The 19,657-nt window shown below is 42.2% G+C and overlaps 1 protein-coding gene across 1 annotated transcript in view; it reads left to right on the top strand.

The window, feature by feature from the left end:
• The window catches only part of ncoa2 (nuclear receptor coactivator 2), a 296,306-nt gene that overhangs the window by 159,554 nt on the left and 117,095 nt on the right, over nucleotides 1-19,657 (top strand). Inside the window, exons 6-7 of the mRNA XM_034169909.1 lie at nucleotides 8,356-8,533; nucleotides 14,673-14,855. Of these exons, the coding sequence (XP_034025800.1) occupies nucleotides 8,356-8,533; nucleotides 14,673-14,855 (361 nt within the window). The remainder of the gene's footprint in view (nucleotides 1-8,355; nucleotides 8,534-14,672; nucleotides 14,856-19,657) is intronic.

Genomic DNA, 19,657 nt, shown 5'->3' with positions numbered 1-19,657 from the left:
CAACATATTTTAGTTTGTGATGTGGACACGATGGGCCCGATATATATCTGTTTTACACACTGTCCCAGTCCGCTGCCAACCCGCAAAACCCTGTCAGTTGCAGATACCAGCAGTTAATGGCAGATATACAGCGCATAGAGTAAGTATGTATTGTGTATGTATTGAGTATGTATGGAGCATGTAAGGCGGATGTCATCCGCAGCCAAATTTTGTGCAGCTCAAAAATCCTAGCAACGGAAAAACGTGCCTTTGCAGATAATTGCAGACGTGTGCGGGTGTCGGCCGACTAATACAACCATGTTTCACGCATATTGCGAATGTTAAGCGAATATGAGCCAATTTTGTGAGCAATCCATACGCAAATCCTCCTAAACGCCAGTCGGACAGGGCCCTTAGTTTCATTAGTCAACAGCACCTTATTCCAAAATGAAGCTGGATTGTCCGTATGTGTTTTAGCATACCTCAAGTGACTCTGTTTGTGGCGTGTATGTAGAAAAGGCTTCCTCTGCATTACAGCATCTCTTTGTGCAACGTACGCTGTATAGTAGAACAATGCACAGAGACACTATCTGCAGCAAGATCATGCTGTAGGTCTTTGAAGCAGGTCTGTGGGTTGACTATGACTGTTCTCACCATCCTTCGCTTCAGCTTATCTGAGATATTTCTTGGGCTGCCACTTTGGGCCTTAACTAGTACTGTGCCTGCAGTCTTCCATTTCCTCACTATGTTCCTCACAGTGGAAACTGACAGCTGAAATCTCTGAGATAGCTTTTTGTATCCTTCCCCTGAATCATGATGTTGAACAATCTTTGTTTTCAGGTCATTTGAGAGTTGTTTAAGGGCTCCCATGTTGCCACTCATTAGAAGAGATGTAAAGAGGGGAAACATTTGCAGATGGCCACCTTTAATACTCTTTCTCATGATTGGATTCACCTGTGTGAGGTCAAGGGTCAATGAAATTATCAAACCAATTTTGTGTTCCGGTAATTAGTGCTAAATGTATTCAGATCAATAAAATTACATGGGTGCCTTAATTTATGCACCTGCCCGATGTTGTTTAAATAATTATGGCACACTTTCTGTAAATGCTAGAAACTTTATTTCACTTCCCAAATAGCAGTGTGTTTGTCTGCTATATGATATATTTAACTGAAATGTTTTTTTTCTTCCCCTGTCTGCATATATAGTAATGGTAAATGCCACACTGGCAGAGCCATTTATGAACTTTAATACACATATATGCAATTTATTCTTCCCGATCACCCTACAAAATCCTACTCAAAGCCGACTGACAACTTCTATCAGGTGGGACCGACCACCAAAACAACACGAAGACAGACAAAAATGAAATACAAGTGGTGAAGACAATAACTGTGAAGTGAGACACCGGGGAGGACAAAACATGCCAGAACAAACCACCACACATGAAGAAGCACTGAAATTTCTGAGTCAGGTTGGGTCTGCTCCGGTTGTAGATTATAGTTTGTATTACGTTTGGAAAGAGGTGTCATTTTATTTAAAACAGCAATTCGCTCTGAAGTTACTAATTCTCACCGAAATCTATGTGGCTCTTTGGAGCTGCGCACTTAGTCCCACAAAACAGAGGATATTATTATTATTTCCTTTACCTGATGGACAACTTCAGTTTACGCACCGCCTGGTGCTTAAGCAAGCCGACATTCTGCTTCTGAAAACCAGTGACGCAGAGAAACAGCGAACAGCGGGTCGTAGCACTGCTTCATTGCTTCAAGCAGACCCGCTACAGTCTGCAGTCAACGTAGAGAAATAATCATTTGCTCGATAAACACCCCCAAAAAATAGTCGCTCCAGTGTCCCGAACCGTCCATGGTGCATTAGTGCGCCTTGGAAAAAAATCATCGCAAGCAGGCAGCGAGCAATCATCGCAATTTTACCCGTCAATTGAATTGATGCACGCTGAATAAATCGATGCACTCACAACGCACACGTTTGTATCTTGTCATTAGTCAAATCAACAGCGCATGGTGTGCAGAATTTGGCACACCATGAAACTGAAAAGCTGAAGTAGCATTACAAGCTTCTGAGCTACTGCAACAAAAGTGGCTCAGAATGCAAAAATGACAGAATACTATACCACAGATCTTCATGCATTGTATTTGACAGATATTACATTGAAAAGGGTTGTTACAATGAAGTCCAGAGTCAGGTGAACAGCTAGTAAAATAGCTTTGGTGCATCTAGCAAGTATTTACAGCGCTTCACTTTTTCCACATTTATGTTACAGCCTTATTCCAAACTGGAGTCAGTTCATTTTTTTTCCCCTCAAAATTCAACTCTCAATACCTCATATTGACAACAGGAAAAAAATTTTTTGTTTGTTTTTTTGGACATTTTTTGCACATTTCTTAAAAAAAAAACTAAGATATCACATGTACGTACATTAGTATTCACACACTCACACTCAGTATTTTGTTGATGCATCTTTGGCAGCAATTACAGCCTCAAAAGTCTTCTTGAATATGATTCCACAAGTTTGGTGCACCTATCTTTGAGCAGTTTTTGCCCATTCCTCTTTGCAGCACCTCTCCATCAGGTTGGATGAGAAGCATTGGTGCACGGCCATTTTCAGATCTCTCCACAGATGTTTAATTGGATTCAGGTCTGGGCTCTGGCTGGGCCACTCAAGGACATTCACAGATTTGTCATGAAACCACTCCTTTGATATCTTGGCTGTGTGCTTAGGGTCATTGTCCTGCTGAAAGATGAACTGTCGCCCCAGTTCCTACCGCTGAAAAACATCCCCACAGCATGATGCTGCCACAACCATGCTTCAGTGTAGGGATGGTATTGGCGAGTGGTGTCCAAGTTATTCCATAAAGGGCCAAGAGGGTGTAGGTTTTCTTTGCAGCCACTGACTCCAGCAGTTGATTTCACTGATGAACTCATCCCATCTGCTCCAAGTGATGTTAACCAGTGATTATCACCTGCTGGAGTCAGTGGCTGCAAAGAAGACCTGCACCCTCTTGGCCCATTGTGGAATACTTTGGACACCACTGGGCTAGGTTATGAGTGGTGCCTGGCTTCCTCCAAACAAAGAGTTCAGTCTCTGTCTTATCAGACCAGAGAATTTTCTTATGGTCTGAGAGTCCTTCAGGTGCAGGCTGCCATGTGCCTTTTACTAAGAAGTGGCTTCCGTCTGGTCACTCTACCATACAGGCCTGATTGGTGGATTGCTGCAGAAGATGGTTGTCCTTCTGGAAGGTTCTCCTCTCTCCACAAAGGAAAGCTGGAGCTCTGACAGAGTCACCATTGGGTTCTTGGTCACCTCCATGACTAAGGCCCTTCTCCGCAATTGCTCAGTTTAGATGGACGGGCAGCTCTAGGAAGAGTCGTGGTGGATCCGAACATCTTCCATTTGCGGATAATGGAGTTCACTGTGCTCATTGAGGCCTGCAAAGTAGCAGAAATGTTTCTGTACCCTTCCCCAGGTTTGTACCTCAAGACAATCGTGTCTCAGAGGTCTACAGGCAATTCCTTTGACTTCATGCTTGGTTTGTGCTCTGACATGCACTGTCAACTGTGGAGCCTTATATGTAGACAGGTGTGTGCCTTTCCAAATCATGTCCAATCAACTAAATTTACTCCAGATGGACTCCAATTAAGCTGTAGAAACATCTCAAGGCTGATCAGTGGAAACTGGATGCACCTGAGCTCAGTTTTGAGCTTCATGGCAAAGGCTGTGAATACTTATGTCCAGATAGGTAGATAGATAGAGATCGATCATTTTTATTTGTGTCCTGCATGCAGTAATGCATGGCTTATAAGACACTCCCCACAAAAGTAAAGCAATACATACATCTATTCATACATGCGGGTACAGCTGTCTCCACCGTCGCTGCCACACTTTCTCCAAAAATTTACCCAAAGCAAATGCCTCTTCTTCAAACAGCTAATTTAGGATATTAAATTTGGACAAGCAAAACAAGTGAGGATTCCTGGATTATAGTTTTTCAAATGAAACATTTCTTAGACTGGTATACAGTGGAGAATGGAAAAACAAAATGTCACTAAAATGCAAAATGGTGTACATGCGATTTCTTAGTTTTTTATTATTTTTAATAAATTTGCAAAAATCTAAGAAACTTCATTGTCATTATGCAGTATTGGTTGTAGAATTTTGAGGTGGGGACAAAATTAATTTCATCCATTTTGGAATCAGACTGTAACATAACAAAATGTGCAGTGCTGTGAATACTTTCTGGATGCACCGTGCATTAATTCAATTCAAAGAAGACCCAGGTTGGTAAATCTTTACACATACTTGAATGTGGGTATCTGGGGCTTGTCGAACAATGCATTTTGAGTGACATACAGTATAAGATATGCCCCAGTGTGCAGTGCAACAGGCATTTGTGAGGTTCTGTGCATTTTAAAATAATAAAACCACAAATATTACATCCTTATGTGAGGTGAAAGTGGATTATAGGAATAATAATACATAGAAATCTGGGAAAATGCATGAACTATCCTCTGTGTATCCGGAAAGACCCTCTTGCTGTGAGCCACCATGCTATCTACATATGGGAAGGTGAATCTGTGATCTTTTAAAAGAAACATGACATTCATTCTCTTTAATAAAGATTTGCCCTCCTTTTCAAATAAACTGGGTGTCAATAGATAGATAAATAGATGGATGTTATTTGCCATTTGTACCCGCACACAAGGTACGGGTACATTGGAATTCTTGTGCAGAGCTCTCGAGTAGATAAAGGTACAAAGGCATAACATTATGAGGTATAACAGTATAAAAACATATAATGTATAATAAAAAAATAAAAATAAAAAAAACAGTATAAAAAGGATACCCGGTGCACCATAAAAAAATGAAATATATTACAATGTGCCGGGTTAATGGGGATTGTGAACAGTAGTTATTGCATACTTATATTCCAACACAGTGGATTTTGCACAGATAATAAAGTGTATATTGCACATGTGGATCAAACAGATATACCACTAACACTTTGTATGTACCATCTTGGCACTGCTTTTGAACCACTTCTGATGAGCTCCCATTTGCAAATATGGAGAAATACTGTATTACATATGTTATCAGAAGCTTTGTGCAGATCACCATTACGCAGTTCTGTGGTCAAACATTGATTTCCTAAACTGTCCACCAGCTTAGGTATCCTTTAAATTCATATCACTCCACTTCATTCCATGCAATGCAGTGGATAGTTATGCATTGTTGTCTGAACATTATTGCGGAAAGTATATTCATTAAAGGTAAACTCAAAGTGTTTTTGCGGCAACGGTGGCATGGCGGCTTTGTGGTTAGCACTGTTGCCTCACAGCAAGAAGGTCCTGGATCACTTCCTGCGTGGTCCTTTCTGTGTGGTGTTTGTATGTTCTCCCTGTGTCTGCATGGGCTTCTTCTGGGCATTCAAAAACCATGCTTATTTAGGATCTGGTCCTTTCGCTGCACCTGACCAAGCCAGCATCTCTACATCTGGAGTTGCAGAGAACAGATTTCATTGTATTTATGTATATACTTGTACAGTGACAAAAAAGGCCCTTCTTCTTCCTTCTTCCGTGATCTCAAGGGATGGGACCGATCCGATCCCCGATCGATACCGACGTAATTCACGTATCGGAAAATACTGATCCAACCCGCGACATTTTCTGATACCGGAGAAGAGCCACTGTGAATCCTTTCAACTGCTGTTGTTTGCTTCCGAGCGGGAGGAGGGGGAGGTTTTCTGAAGCTGGGCTGTTTGAGAGGTCTCTCTTCCACCGTGTTCTAGCTACAGGTAGCGGCAAATTTCTGCTCGGCTCTCGGGTTCAGATTGTCTGTTTGTTGATCACTGAATTTCCAAAAAAAAAAAAATAAATAACTGAATTGTTGCTGAAAATGTGTGCTAAAAAGTTAGCCACTTCACTGTCCCGAGGCTATAAAACGCCAGCTCAGCATGCAGCCGAGGAGGACATCGAACAGAGATTCTGCCTGCTGAAAGGGGAAAAAAAATCTCCATTAAAATCCTGCGCGTGAGCGTCGATGATGATATATTTATTTTATAGTTGAAAGGCTTCGTATTTCCAAAACGTTTGACGTTTGTGCAGCACCAAAACTGCTGTTTTCAAGAAGAAGAAAAAGAGAGCGAGACGGAGGGAGAGAGAAAGTAAGCGAAAGAGAGCAAGCGAGCGAGAGAAAGCGAGATAGAGTGCTGTCTTTTCTCTTTAAGTCTATAAAAATAAGGCTATAAAAGTCTATAAAAATAAAAATACTTAATTCTTTCACCAAACATTAAATCTAGGCTTTCATCTTAGATATACCTTCTGGCAAATTGTTGCTCAACTTTCAGGTTTCCTTTTTAAGAAAATCCTCATAAAATCAACAATAGTGATGATAATAATATTAAAACAGAGCTCTGATATCGGATCGGAAAAGTATCGATCTCAGCAGATATCCATATTCAGAGTTCCACTTTATGCTTTGATAGATGAGATTTCCTTGTCTATTTTTAACCTTAGTTGTGTTAATACACGTGGGCTTCCAAACCATTATCATATGTGACCTGGCATGCGTGAGCTGTGTGCACCGTATTTTTTAGGCCAGGGTAAAAGTAAAAAGTCATAGTATTTCATTCTTTGTCTTTCCACAAGGCTAGGCAGGTGCAGTGGCACTTGTTTCTGAAGCAAAAGGTTCCTGGTTCAAGACCACTCCTGCCCATTCTCCATGTAATGTGGAGTTGTATCACAAAGGGTATCCAGTGCAAACAAAAAAACTTGTGCCGATCCATCTCTGTTTCACTGTGGCATCCAAAAGTGAAAAAAGGGAGCAGATGAAGGGACTTGCTCTCATTCCACAAGACTGGTTTCCATTACTCTCTAACTCTGAAGTAGCAAATTCGCTGAATGGAAACCATTTTGATGAAACTCTCAAACATTGCAAAAAAAAAGTTGTTAGGCTCATGTAAAGTGGTTTCTCAGGCGATCACATGAGTTCTTGCCTCACTAGAATGATCATTATCATGAGGTGACAAAACCCAGCAGTGGCATTCAGTCAGTCAGTGGAAATGCTGTCATGTCTCTGTTTTTGTCGCTTTTGAGCAAATTTGTAGTGGAAACCCAGCTCCAGTGACATTTAGGTAATTTGTCTACACAAGCTGGTTGGCGGCATAGTAAATGTATAAAATATTTGATTTAAGAAAACCCAAATTAAAGTGTAACTTGACTAGATTTTTTTATTTTGGTATAGAACGTGCAGTGTTCCCAATGCAATCTGCGTGTATGAAAATAAAAGCTATTTAAATGATTTTGGGCTTTACTCACTTTTTTAAATACACTATTGTGAACACAATTCTACATGTTGTGTATTGTATGATATGTGTAGCTCATCAGAAATGTCACAACAAATAAATTAGATTCCACTCAGATTTATTGCCTGTAGAATATAGGCAAACAATGCAACACCTTACTTTCGTTTTCATTTAGAAGTTCAGTTTTGGACAAGTCCTGACGCGGTCACTGTTCATGAAACATAACTGGCTAAAATCAGAGTAATCCCAATAAATAATGTACATAAAAGTAAATTGAAATTCACTTCATCAGACTGTCGGCAAGCAATTTATCAATGACTATTTCAATAAGTACTACTTTCAAGTCACTTATTAAGGGAAAAAATAGCAAGCATTTTTCATTTCAGCTTCTCAAAATTGATAATTTGGTGGCTTTCACGGGCAAATTTATGTTAAGGGTTCACTTCAGGTTTGTCTGTGATCACTGTTATGAGGTCAGTGCCAGTAGAGGAGATGCTTGCTTGGGCAATACCAGGCAGCTTCTGAAATGGCAGAGATGAGTCACACCAATGCAAACAAATTTGTCAGTGATTGGAGGGGGAAAGTGGCTATGAATGTTTTTTTTAACAAATGTGTGAAAACTAGTTCTTGGTTTATTTTCCTGTTTGAGGTTTCAAGAGCACATTTGTCTGAGATGGAAAACAAAAAAGAGCAGCTTTAAGAAGTGACTGGTAGAGTAGGTGGAAAAAGTACAGGGTTTTTTTTTTCTTCCCCATTTCTGAGCACAATATAGGCACATGGACAATCCAACACAGACTGCTGCCCAGAGGTAAAACTCCAGATACAATAGAATTTGCACATATGGCATTTACTTGGAGAAATATGGAAGGTCAAAAATGTAAATTAATACGGTTGGCTGTATCTGTAGTTTGGTCTTAAAATTCTTTGTCTTTTTCTTTTCAAGTTGAGAACAGTTTATTTTGACTTGATGGGTTGTGGGGTGGGGGGTTGCGCTCAACACTCTCTCCTGTTCTATCGTCCTTTTTGACTTTTTTCCCTTCTTTCTCCTGTCCAGGCCCTGGATGGCTTCTTCTTTGTGGTGAACATGGAGGGTAATATCGTGTTTGTCTCTGAGAATGTGACCCAGTACTTGCGCTACAACCAAGAGGAGCTGATGAACACCAGCGTTTACAGCGTGCTGCATGTCGGGGATCACGCAGAGTTCATCAAGAACCTGCTGCCCAAATCTCTCGGTTAGCCTCAAGCTTATTTTTACTGCAAAGAGTTTACTTTGTGAACTCTCTTTGTGTGTGTGTGTGTGTGTGTGCGTGCGTGCGTCAGACAGTGTCACTTGTGTTAACAGTCTTCAGTGTTGCATTTACAGTCATCTCTGCATAGAACTTGACAGGTTGTCATTTGGAGCCCATTCTCGTCAACTTATTTTTCCGTTGTGTGCCACTTCTCTCTCATCTTGCTCACAGTGCTCATGTAATTCTAATTCTGTAGATAGTTGTTGGAAAATGACTCTGGTGTAGGTAAAATTTTTGACCTGAAGTGTTACAGACGGAATGTTTAGCAGCATGACATCATTGATAGTTAGGTAAGACATACATACAGTGTGTCCAGAAAGTATTCACAGTGGTGCAGTTTTTCCACATTTTTTATGTTACAGCCTTATTCCAAAAGGGATGGGTTTTTTTTTTCCCCTCAAAATTCTGCACACCATACCCCATAATGACAGTGTGAAAAAGGTTTTTGAAAATCACATGTAATGTACATAAGTATTCACAGCCTTTGCCGTGAAGCTCAAAATTGAGCTCAGGTACATCCTGTTCTCACTGAAAATCGTTGTTTCTACAGCTTAACTACAGTCCACCTGGGGTAACTTCAGTCAGTTGGGCATGATTTGGAAAGGCACTCACCTGTCTTCATATAAGGTCCCACAGTTGACAGTTCATGTCCAGGACTCTTCCTAAGCAGTGGAAAACTGGCGCAGCACCAGGTTGTTATATTATGTTCACTCTGTTTTCTCGGATAGGTTTGCTTAAATTTATTGAAATGTGTTGGTTTGCAACCAAGTGGAGTCATTTCTCTTATCTCTCAATGATTCAGCGTGCAAGACTCGCATGTCATTGGTCTGCTTAACCATCACACAAAAAATAAAACGCTGCTATTGGTAAAATATCGGACATCATGCAAAGGTTTAAGAGGAAAGTTCACAAATACCTTCAGCTGACTCTCTTTTTGTGTGAATCGGTTGGAAGCGCAAGCAAGAAACAAAGCCTGCAGATCAGAGGACTATTTTGTTGTTTTTTTTTTTCCTCATCTCTGGCAGTATCCACCATCCTTGAAACGGAAAACTGTCAGAACCTCCAATATGCTGTGCTCAGAGACCGCAGTGGGGAAAGGGAGATGCTGATAAGAGAGAAGAAAAAACCCACTGTTGGTGACCCTCCTGTCCTGTGCACCAACAGCAATTCTTGTATATTCGTCCGTGAATTGTTCTGTGAATTATTTCTGTAATTTATGTTTGTAGCATGGCCCAAGCAGAGGGTCACCCCTTTGAGTCTGGTCTGCTTGAGGTTTCTTCCTCAGAGGGAGTTTTTCCTTACCACTGTTGCTCTGGGGGTTGGTAAGGTTAGACCTTACCTGTGTGAAGCGCCTTGAGGCAACTCTGTTGTGATTTGGCGCTATATAAAGGAAAATAAAAATAAATTGTGAATAAAAATGTTTTTGAGAAAACGGCTCAAAAATGAATGTTTTAGTGTGTTAAAAAAACACATCATAGAAAAATACAATAATAATTAACATCGATACTTGTATGGAAGTTAAATTATTTATGTAACTTTATGGGGTACAAACAGTAAAAATGGTGACAAAGGTCAGTTTCAGTTTGTACAGGGGTCAAAAGTTAAAGGGGAACATTACACAGTGAGAAATGCAATACTTCCTCTAAGAAACATACCAAAGAGCTTATATTCCACACTTTTTACACGCGTCCCACAAGTGCATACCTTTATTGGCCATTTGAACTTTGTGCTCTCCCGAGCGCCCCCGCGCAATCATTGTAGAATATCCGGGCATTTCCTGCTCAGCGTTGACGTCATTGACGAAAGACTGTACGTACGCACATTGTTTGAAGTCTCAGTTGCTGTGCTGCAAAACACAGGACATGACACGTGCTGTTTGTGGCCAATTAACAAGTGAAGCTTGAATTCAAGGTCTGTTTTCGCGCGTTACACACCGTCGGCATCAGCCTGCAGTTTCCACATCTGCACCAAAGAATATTGTTCGGGCGCAAAGTTTCTGTCTCAACATCTTTGCCATCCCAGACTTGAATCCAGTCGTCCATGCACCTGGCTGGAATAGATTCCGGATATACTGGAGGAGACCTGTTTATAGCGGCTGCAGTGGCGCCCCCCCCCTTTCCCACTTTCTTCGATCTGCTCATTCCTGTTTGTGGCAGCTGACACGGCACCCGCTTCCCTGCTGCCTTCTGCCTGGTTATTTTTCCTCTTCTTCTTTTTCTTCTTCTTGTCGTCAGACCACCTCGGCTCGTGGCTATATGCTACGATGTCACAAGGATTGGGACGATCCTCTGCCTCAAACTTGGCATCCATGGATTTGAGTGTTTTCTGCACAATCACACACTGGACCAGTTTGATTTGTAGCCACACGGGCCAGCGTGCTGCAAGAAGACTACAAAAAGATCAACCTCGCAGCTCAGCTGTGTCAAAGAAAGAGACGACCCTCCACCCCTTAAGCTTTCCCACTTCCTGATTTGGTTACGCCAGCTCATGTACAGTCTTTCGTAAAAATAAAGGTCAAACAAGGTCAACGTCCGTTGGATTCTATAGCATATGACATATGTTACCCCATAACATGATAACTAAGCATGACAGATGGTGCAGACTGTTCCTTTTATTAATTCTATTAGCTGGTCTAATGAGGCAAAGGTTGAACACCCTGGTGTGAATGCCAGGCGTTATGTTTGGAGGAAACCAGGCACCATACCTACGGTGAAGCATGGTGGTGGCAGCATCGTGCTGTGGGGATGTTTTTCAGCGACAGGATCTGGGAGACCCGTCAGGATTAAGGGAAAGATGAGTGCAGCAATGTACAGAGACATACTGAATGCAAACCTGCTCCAGAGTGCTCTTGACCTCAGACTGAGGCGACGGTTCATCTTTCAGCAGGACAGTGACCCTAAGCACACAGCCAAGATATCAGCGGAGTGGCTTAAGGACAACTGTGACATTATGGAGTGTTGCGAGTAGAATTTTGAGGGGAAAAATATGAATTTACTCCATTTTGGAATAAGGATGTAACATAACAAAATGTGGAAAAAGTGAAGCGCTGTGAATACGAGGTCTATTAGAAAAGTATCCAACCTTATTTAAAAAAAAAACATGGATTTGAATCACGTGTGCTTGCGTGAGCTAACCTTGAACCTTCATGCGCATGCGTGATTTTTTTCACGCCTGTCGGTTGCGTCATTCGCCTGTGAGCAGGCTTTGAGTGAGGAGTGGTCCACCCCCTCGGCGGATTTTCATTGTCAGGGAAATGGCTGAGAGACTGCTGCTTTGCTTGATCAAATTTTTTTATAAACTGTGAGGCACATCCATGTGGACACCATTCGAGAAAATCAGGTGGTTTTGGTGAAAATTTTCTGGGCTTCAAAGACATTAAGGGATGTTACTGTCGCTTTAAGGATGGCCCACAGCAGCTGTGGGGCGCGCCGCGCTCCAGCTGCCATCGACAGGCTGAACGACCATTTCATTTCTAAACGGATCGCTCTGTGGATCCGTGACCATCGTGTGCACTTTCTCTGGTTATCACGAGCTGGACATCACCCATTTTCCTGCAGATTTCACTTTTAACAAGAGATTTTGTCGTGGAAAGCCGAGCGGACGCATCGCGCGTCATGATGGATTCGCTGCTGGACCGACACAAAACCACCTCCGTTTTGGTCTCACAGGATGGCTTTGAGATGGCGTTCAGACAGCTGTCGGTGGTTTTTCAGTCAAGTGATTATCCAAGAAATTGTGGATGTGCCTGGACATGCCAGAACATGTTCTTTGACGCTTCATCACGGCATTGCTTTGCGCGTCGCGGCACCGTGGAATTCCTCCTCACGTCTGTCTCAATTTGCCGAAAAAGTGCTGATGTCCATGTCTTTTCACAATTCCTGTGCTAGTCCAGATGACGTCCCGGATAAAACACAGCGTCCAGTTTGGAAATGAACGACACATTCCACTGTTACGAGGAGTTTTTGTCATGGAAAGGAGCGCACACTTCGCGCGTCACGACGGCAAGCGAGACAAAGAACACCTCCATTTCGGAGTGCCAGAAGGACAAGCTGGGACATGTCCACCTCTCTGATACTCACTCGACTGGTAAGCACTGAAAGGCATGTCCCAGCTTGTCCTTCTAGCACTCCGAAACGGAGGTGTTCTTTGTCTCGCTTGCCGTCGTGACGCGCGAAGCGTCCGCTCCTTTCCATGACAAAAACTCCTCGTAACAGTGGAATGTGCCGTTCATTTCCTCGGTGCTGCGACGCGCAAAGCAATGCCGTGATGAAGCGTCACAGAACATGTTCTGGCATGTCCAGGCACATCCACAATTTCTTGGATAATCACTCGACTGAAAAACCACTGACAGCTGTCTGAGCGCCATCTCAAAGCCGTCCTGTGAGACCAAAACGGAGGTGGTTTTGTGTTGGTCCAGCAGCGAATCCATCATGACGCGCGAAGCGTCCGCTCGGCTTTCCACGACAAAATCTCTTGTTAAAAGTGAAATCTGCAGGAAAATGGGTGATGTCCAGCTCTTGTGATAACCAGAGAAAGTGCACACAATGGTCACGGATCCACAGAGCGATCCGTTTAGAAATGAAATTGTCGTTCAGCCTGTCGATGGCAGCTGGAGCGCGGTGCACCCCACAGCTGCTGAGGGCGTCCTTAAAGCGACAGTAACATCCCTTAATGTCTTTGAAGCCCAGAAAATTTTCACCAAAAACCACCTGAATTTCTCGAATGGTGTCCACATGGATGTGCCTCACAGTTTCTAAAAAAAATTTGATCAAGCAAAGCAGCAGTCTCTCAGCCATTTCCCTGACAATGAAAATCCGCCGAGGGGGTGGACCACTCCTCACTCAAAGCCTGCTCACAGGCGAATGACGCAACCGACAGGCGTGAAAAAAATCACGCATGCGCATGAAGGTTCAAGGTTGGCTCACGCAAGCACACGTGATTCAAATCCATATGTTTTTTTTTTTGTTTTTTTTTTAAAATAAGGTCGGATACTTTTCTAATAGACCTCGTACTTTCTGGATGCACCGTACACATTTGGCATTGTGCATTAAAAACCTTTTTTTCTCTGTCTCTCTCTTTTGCTGAAGCTCAACCCAGAGATTTGCTCTTCTCTTCTTCATCACTCCCTTTTCACCTAATTAACTTCCTCTTTCAGCTTCTCTCCCATGTCAACACCATCGCTCCCTTTTTGTAAAATCATCTCTTGCACTTACTTCTCTTTCTCTCATGGCTTTGTTCTCTTGCACATCGTGACTAAGTCTCTATTCTCACATTCTTGTTCTTTAATTTTCTTAATCCTGGAAATACATTTTTTCTTTACCAGTATTCCCATTGTCATGAAAAACATATTTCCTTTTTTCCTCCACTGTCAAATACACATCCATGTCAAATTCCAAATCACCCTTCCTCCTGTGATTGTGATATAAGTCAGTGCGCCCCATCAGGAGCCCTTTCTAAGTCTCCTCTCCCATCCCTCACCACTGCTGGTGCTTTGGATTGAGGTCTTAAGTGCTCGACCATCTGGGTGGGAGAGCAGAGCACCCTGGAAATGATCAGCGGGCTGTGTCCCAGATATTTGGTGATTATCAATGTGCTGAATGAGATCACAAACCAGATGGAGTGTGAAGGGAGTTTGCTCCACTGAAATAAGTTTTGTGTGTCTCTGTGTGTGCGAAGGCTTATATGCGTGTGTGCATGTGTGATTGCTCACGCCTGTGTATGTGTGAGAGAAGAAAGTTTGGCGATAATATTTTAGAGGACATGCATATGGAGGCCTGGCTGTGATGCGTGGCTGCAGAATGAAGGCACAGGGCTCAGAGTTCCAACTGCTAATTATGACTGGTATCTACCCAGCAACTGCACTCTGCTTTCACACTTTTTATGCCTTGATTCTTGCTGTCTTGCTCTTATTATTATTATTATTATATCTTAAATTTACTGTATGGTAGTCTTTGTTGGCTCACTTGTTACAGCTCCAGAGTTCCCAGTTTAATTGTTCTCTTTGGCTGCAGTTAAATTTGTCAAGTAAATTCCATGGGAGGCCACATTGTAAATCATCCCTTCCCTTTTCGCTCCCCTGCAGTGAATGGCGTCCCGTGGTCCAGCGAGGGTCCAAGGAGGAACAGCCACACATTCAACTGCCGAATGCTGGTCAATCCCCACAGTGAGAGCCAGGAGGAGCCGTACGAGCCTCAGCAACAGAAATATGAGACCATGCAGTGTTTTGCTGTTTCAGAGCCCAAGTCCATCAAGGAGGAAGGAGACGGTATGAAAGGAGGGGAAGGAAATGGTAGAGGGGGGAAGAGAGGACATGTAGTTTGATCATTTTCAGGCATGCACATAATGGATGCTGTGAAAACATGGGGCATTTTCTGCTGTTTATCATGTTATCATCATATCATTATTAGCGCACACGAGCACCTAAGCACCAGTTATGTGCACACCTGAGAGTTGTATTTAAACACCAGAGTACTGTGCCTGCCAAACAACCTCATAAAACATCTGAGACCTGTTGAATGATGAAAACTAAATACATGTTGACTGTATACGACTTGTTATATGGTTGTATTATAGATATTTTTTATTATTATATTTTTTTTCCTCTTAAACAATTAGTACAAAATTTGTTCCACACATTTCTGTAGTTACAGCTAGAAATCAGACTCTTTAACATAATTACAACTGCATCCTTTATCACCAAATTAAGATGAATTTTAATGCTTTCTTTAGGCTTAATGAACAGAAGGTAATGGCGATAAGCAGTCACATTGACAGATTAACTGTAAATGAGGGAGGTAGTGGGCTCGAGACCAGAGGATCCTCGGTTCAAATCGCAACAAGACCAGACAATCACTAAGGGCCCTTGGGCAAAGTCCTTAATCCCCAAGTTGCTCACAGTGTGTAGTGAGTGCCTTGCATGGCACCGTCCTGACATTGGGGTGGGTGGGTGAATGTGCGATATTACTGTAAAGCGCTTTGAGCTTTTGATTCAGATGGAAAAGCACTATATAAATGCAGTCCATTTATTTGAGATACTGTATCACAAATCTTACATAGAGGAAAAAATGTGAAAAGATCAGATGTGTGTTGCATGTAATCTTAAAAAAAAAATGTATTTGTTGCCGTTTAAGCACGTAATGTGAAGCTAGAATGCCTGTGTACAGATGCACATATGAATATATTGTGTCACAGCCTCAAATGCAATATACAGAACATGGGTAGGTAGGAAAAATCCCCAGAAATTACCTTTCGCTTTTATCCACAATATAATTTACCTTCACACCATGAACAAGTGAATTCTCTTTCTGAAGTTGTGTAACGTGTTCATTTCGTAACTTAAACCCCTGTCACACCTTGTCTATTTAGCCAGCGTATGCAGAGCGTATTAACAACACTGGCGTACGCTAGTGTACTAACAGGTTATGGGTATGTTTTATGTTATTTAAGAGCACGTTGAATCACGCTGATATACGTCGTAATATGGCGAGTCATCGAAAAATCTTGGCCATGAACAATATTTTTAACGTATGCCAGTGTATGATATGTCCCTCATATGAGGATCATAAGTTGTATGTAAGTTATGTGATTGTTGACACACGTTACTTGTAAGTTAGTCATAAGTCAAAATACATCTATTGATGCTGTCCATGGGGTGTGCAGCCAGTACATTCTGAGTGCCGGTCCCAAGCCCGGATAAATGAGGAGGGTTGCGTCAGGAAGGGCATCCGGCGTGTAAAAAAAAAAAAAAAAAAGGCAACGCAACTATGCAGACTAAGAATCGAATTTCCGTATTGAATCTGTCGTGGCCTGGGTTAACAACGTCCGCCACCGGTGCTGTTGCCAAACAGGGTGCCGGTGGAAATTGGGCTACTGCTGGGCAAAGATGATGAAGAAGAGGAGGAGAACGTTTCCACAAACAGTGGGAGAAGAAGAAAACTAGAAGGGTGGAAATGAGAGTGGGGACTTTGAATGTTGGTAGTATGACTGGTAAAGGGAGAGAGCTGGCTGATGTGATGGAGAGGAGAAAGGAAGACATATTGTGTGTGCAAGAGACCAAGTGGAAGGGAAGTAAGACCAGGAGCATCAGCGGTGGGTACAAGTTGTTGTACCGTGGTGAGGACAGGAAGAGAAATGGTGTTGGGGTCATTTTAAAGGAAGAGTATGTTAAAAGTGTGTTGGAGGTTCAGCGAGTGTCTGACAGGGTGATGAGTGTGAAGTTGGAAATTGAAGGGGTGATGATGAATATCATCAGTGCATATGCCCCACAGATAGGTTGTGAGATGGAGAAAAGATTTCTGGAGTGTGTTAGATGAGGTGGTGGAGAGTGTGCCCAAGCATGAAAGCATGGGCGCAATTTGGTGGGGGATAGGGGGCCATGCCCCCCCCCCCACCTTTTCAACCAGGGGGGATAGAATATGGTATGTACCCCCCACATTCTGACATATACTCAACAAAAATATAAACGCAACACTTTTGGTTTTGCTCCCATTTTGTATGAGATGAACTCAAAGATCTAAAACTTTTTCCACATACACAATATCACCATTTCCCTCAAATATTGTTCACAAACCAGTCTAAATCTGTGATAGTGAGCACTTCTCCTTTGGTGAGATAATCCATCCCACCTCACAGGTGTGCCATATCAAGATGCTGATTAGACACCATGATTAGTGCACAGGTGTGCCTTAGACTGCCCACAATAAAAGGCCACTCTGAAAGGTGCAGTTTTGTTTTATTGGGGGGGGATACCAGTCAGTATCTGGTGTGACCACCATTTGCCTCATGCAGTGCAACACATCTCCTTCGCATCATCCGTGAAGAGAACACCTCTCCAATGTGCCAAACGCCAGCGAATGTGAGCATTTGCCCACTCAAGTCGGTTACGACGGCGAACTGGAGTCAGGTCGAGACCCCGATGAGGACGACGAGCATGCAGATGAGCTTCCCTGAGACGATTTCTGACAGTTTGTGCAGAAATTCTTTGGTTATGCAAACCGATTGTTCCAGCAGCTGTCCGAGTGGCTGGTCTCAGATGATCTTGGAGGTGGACATGCTGGATGTGGACGCCCTGGGCTGGTGTGGTTACACGTGGTCTGCGGTTGTGAGGCTGGTTGGATGTACTGCCAAATTCTCTGAAACGCCTTTGGAGACGGCTTATGGTAGAGAAATGAACATTCAATACACGAGCAACAGCTCTGGTTGACATTCCTGCTGTCAGCATGCCAATTGCACGCTCCCTCAAATCTTGCGACATCTGTGGCATTGTGCTGTGTGATAAAACTGCACCTTTCAGAGTGGCCTTTTATTGTGGGCAGTCTAAGGCACACCTGTGCACTAATCATGGTGTCTAATCAGCATCTTGGTATGGCACACCTGTGAGGTGGGATGGATTATCTCACCAAAGGAGAAGTGCTCACTATCACAGATTTAGACTGGTTTGTGAACAATATTTGAGGGAAATGGTGATATTGTGTATGTGGAAAAAGTTTTAGATCTTTGAGTTCATCTCATACAAAATGGGAGCAAAACCAAAAGTGTTGCGTTTATATTTTTGTTGAGTGTATATGTGTGTACTTGAAACATGCTATGCCAGTCTTATGTGCAAACCATGTCAGTCTTATATGCAAAACCATGTCAGAATAGTATCTTTGTTTCTGCAAGTTTGTATTTTTATCAGCATTTACTTGTTTACAACACCTGTTTCTTGGTTGTCACATTTGGAATTTTCTGGGACTGCAGTTGCCCAGATTTGAAACCAAAAACAGTTGCCTCTAGGGACTAGTGTCTCCACATAAGTATCAATGGACCATATGCTAATTTACTAAATTCTGAAAGTTAGAAAAGGAAATCAGAAAAGCTATCTGGGACCTCAGAAAACCCATCTGCAATTATTGCTTGATCTCCAAAATCAGTCTATCAGGGCTGTGAAAACTCAGCGGAGCCGCGGATTTCATCATGGGGAGGGGTGCGGGAGTGTCAGTGTTGTACTCTTTAATTGTGATCGTTACTGAGATTTTAAAATGCTTATCGCAAAGCATTCTCTTTTTTTACAACATCATGCAAGTTTTATAAGTCCGCGGACACTGATCTGTGTGTTAAAGATACAAATCAGTTTCCTTGGATCCGCGGAGTTTCGAGGAAAATAAATGCCACTCACAATGTGGCTGTTACGACAGTTGTCGTAAAGCGGGATTGGTAGGTTGCTGCTGTGACGCTGTGTTGCTCCCGTGCGAAGCTAGCTAAACGTAGCATGTGGAGATCGCAAACTTTTAGAACTTTCAGGTTTTTAAAAGAAGAATTTTGCAGCATGTCTGTGTCACGGAGCGACATCAGACAGAGCGAAGATGGCAAGAAAGACGGTTTGAAAAAGTCTGATAAGGACAAGAATCTGTGGAATTGTTGCTGGCTTCATCAACACACCTGAAAGATAAATGGGAAAAGCGAACTTGTAAGAATTTTTTTTTCTCTCTCTGGAAAATAAACATTGTGCTGTTCAAACAGGATTTCAGAAAAGATTATGTGCCTTTTTTTTCTTTCATTAATGTAGACTTTCTTTGATTGGAAAAAAAAAGACATTGTGGCTTTGAATGAATTTAGGCTACATGAATTTACACAACAATGTAAATTAGTTTTTATTAATGTAGACTTTTTTTCATGGGAAAAAAAGACGTGGCTTTGAGTGGATTTACAGGAATTTACACAAGAATGTGTGGCTTTTTATTATTAGGTATGTTATTGATATTTTACCCTGATTTCTTTTTTTAATATTCTACAATCTTTAGCTGTGGTTTTAGACATGGTTTAACAGTCTTTTCAGTCTTCATGAATTTCATGTAGTTTAATTGTTCTGAGTTAATGCATAATTTGGTTTACAATTAAAAGGAAAATCATTCCAGGTCCTACTTCCACGTCATATTCTGTTCTTTCAACATCATCATTGACGGTTCAAATGAAAGGTTGAATCAAGGATCATTTAAATATGCACTAATTTTGAGATCTGTTCTTCCAGGAGATGTTGCATATGTATCAGTAGATGAAAATTTTATTTGGTTTCTGGGGCCCCACAAG

Source organism: Thalassophryne amazonica, chromosome 1, assembly GCF_902500255.1.
Source record: "Thalassophryne amazonica chromosome 1, fThaAma1.1, whole genome shotgun sequence".
Classification (NCBI taxonomy): domain Eukaryota; kingdom Metazoa; phylum Chordata; class Actinopteri; order Batrachoidiformes; family Batrachoididae; genus Thalassophryne; species Thalassophryne amazonica.
Note: the sequence above shows the minus strand (reverse complement) of the source record. Positions and strands in the feature narration are given on the sequence as shown.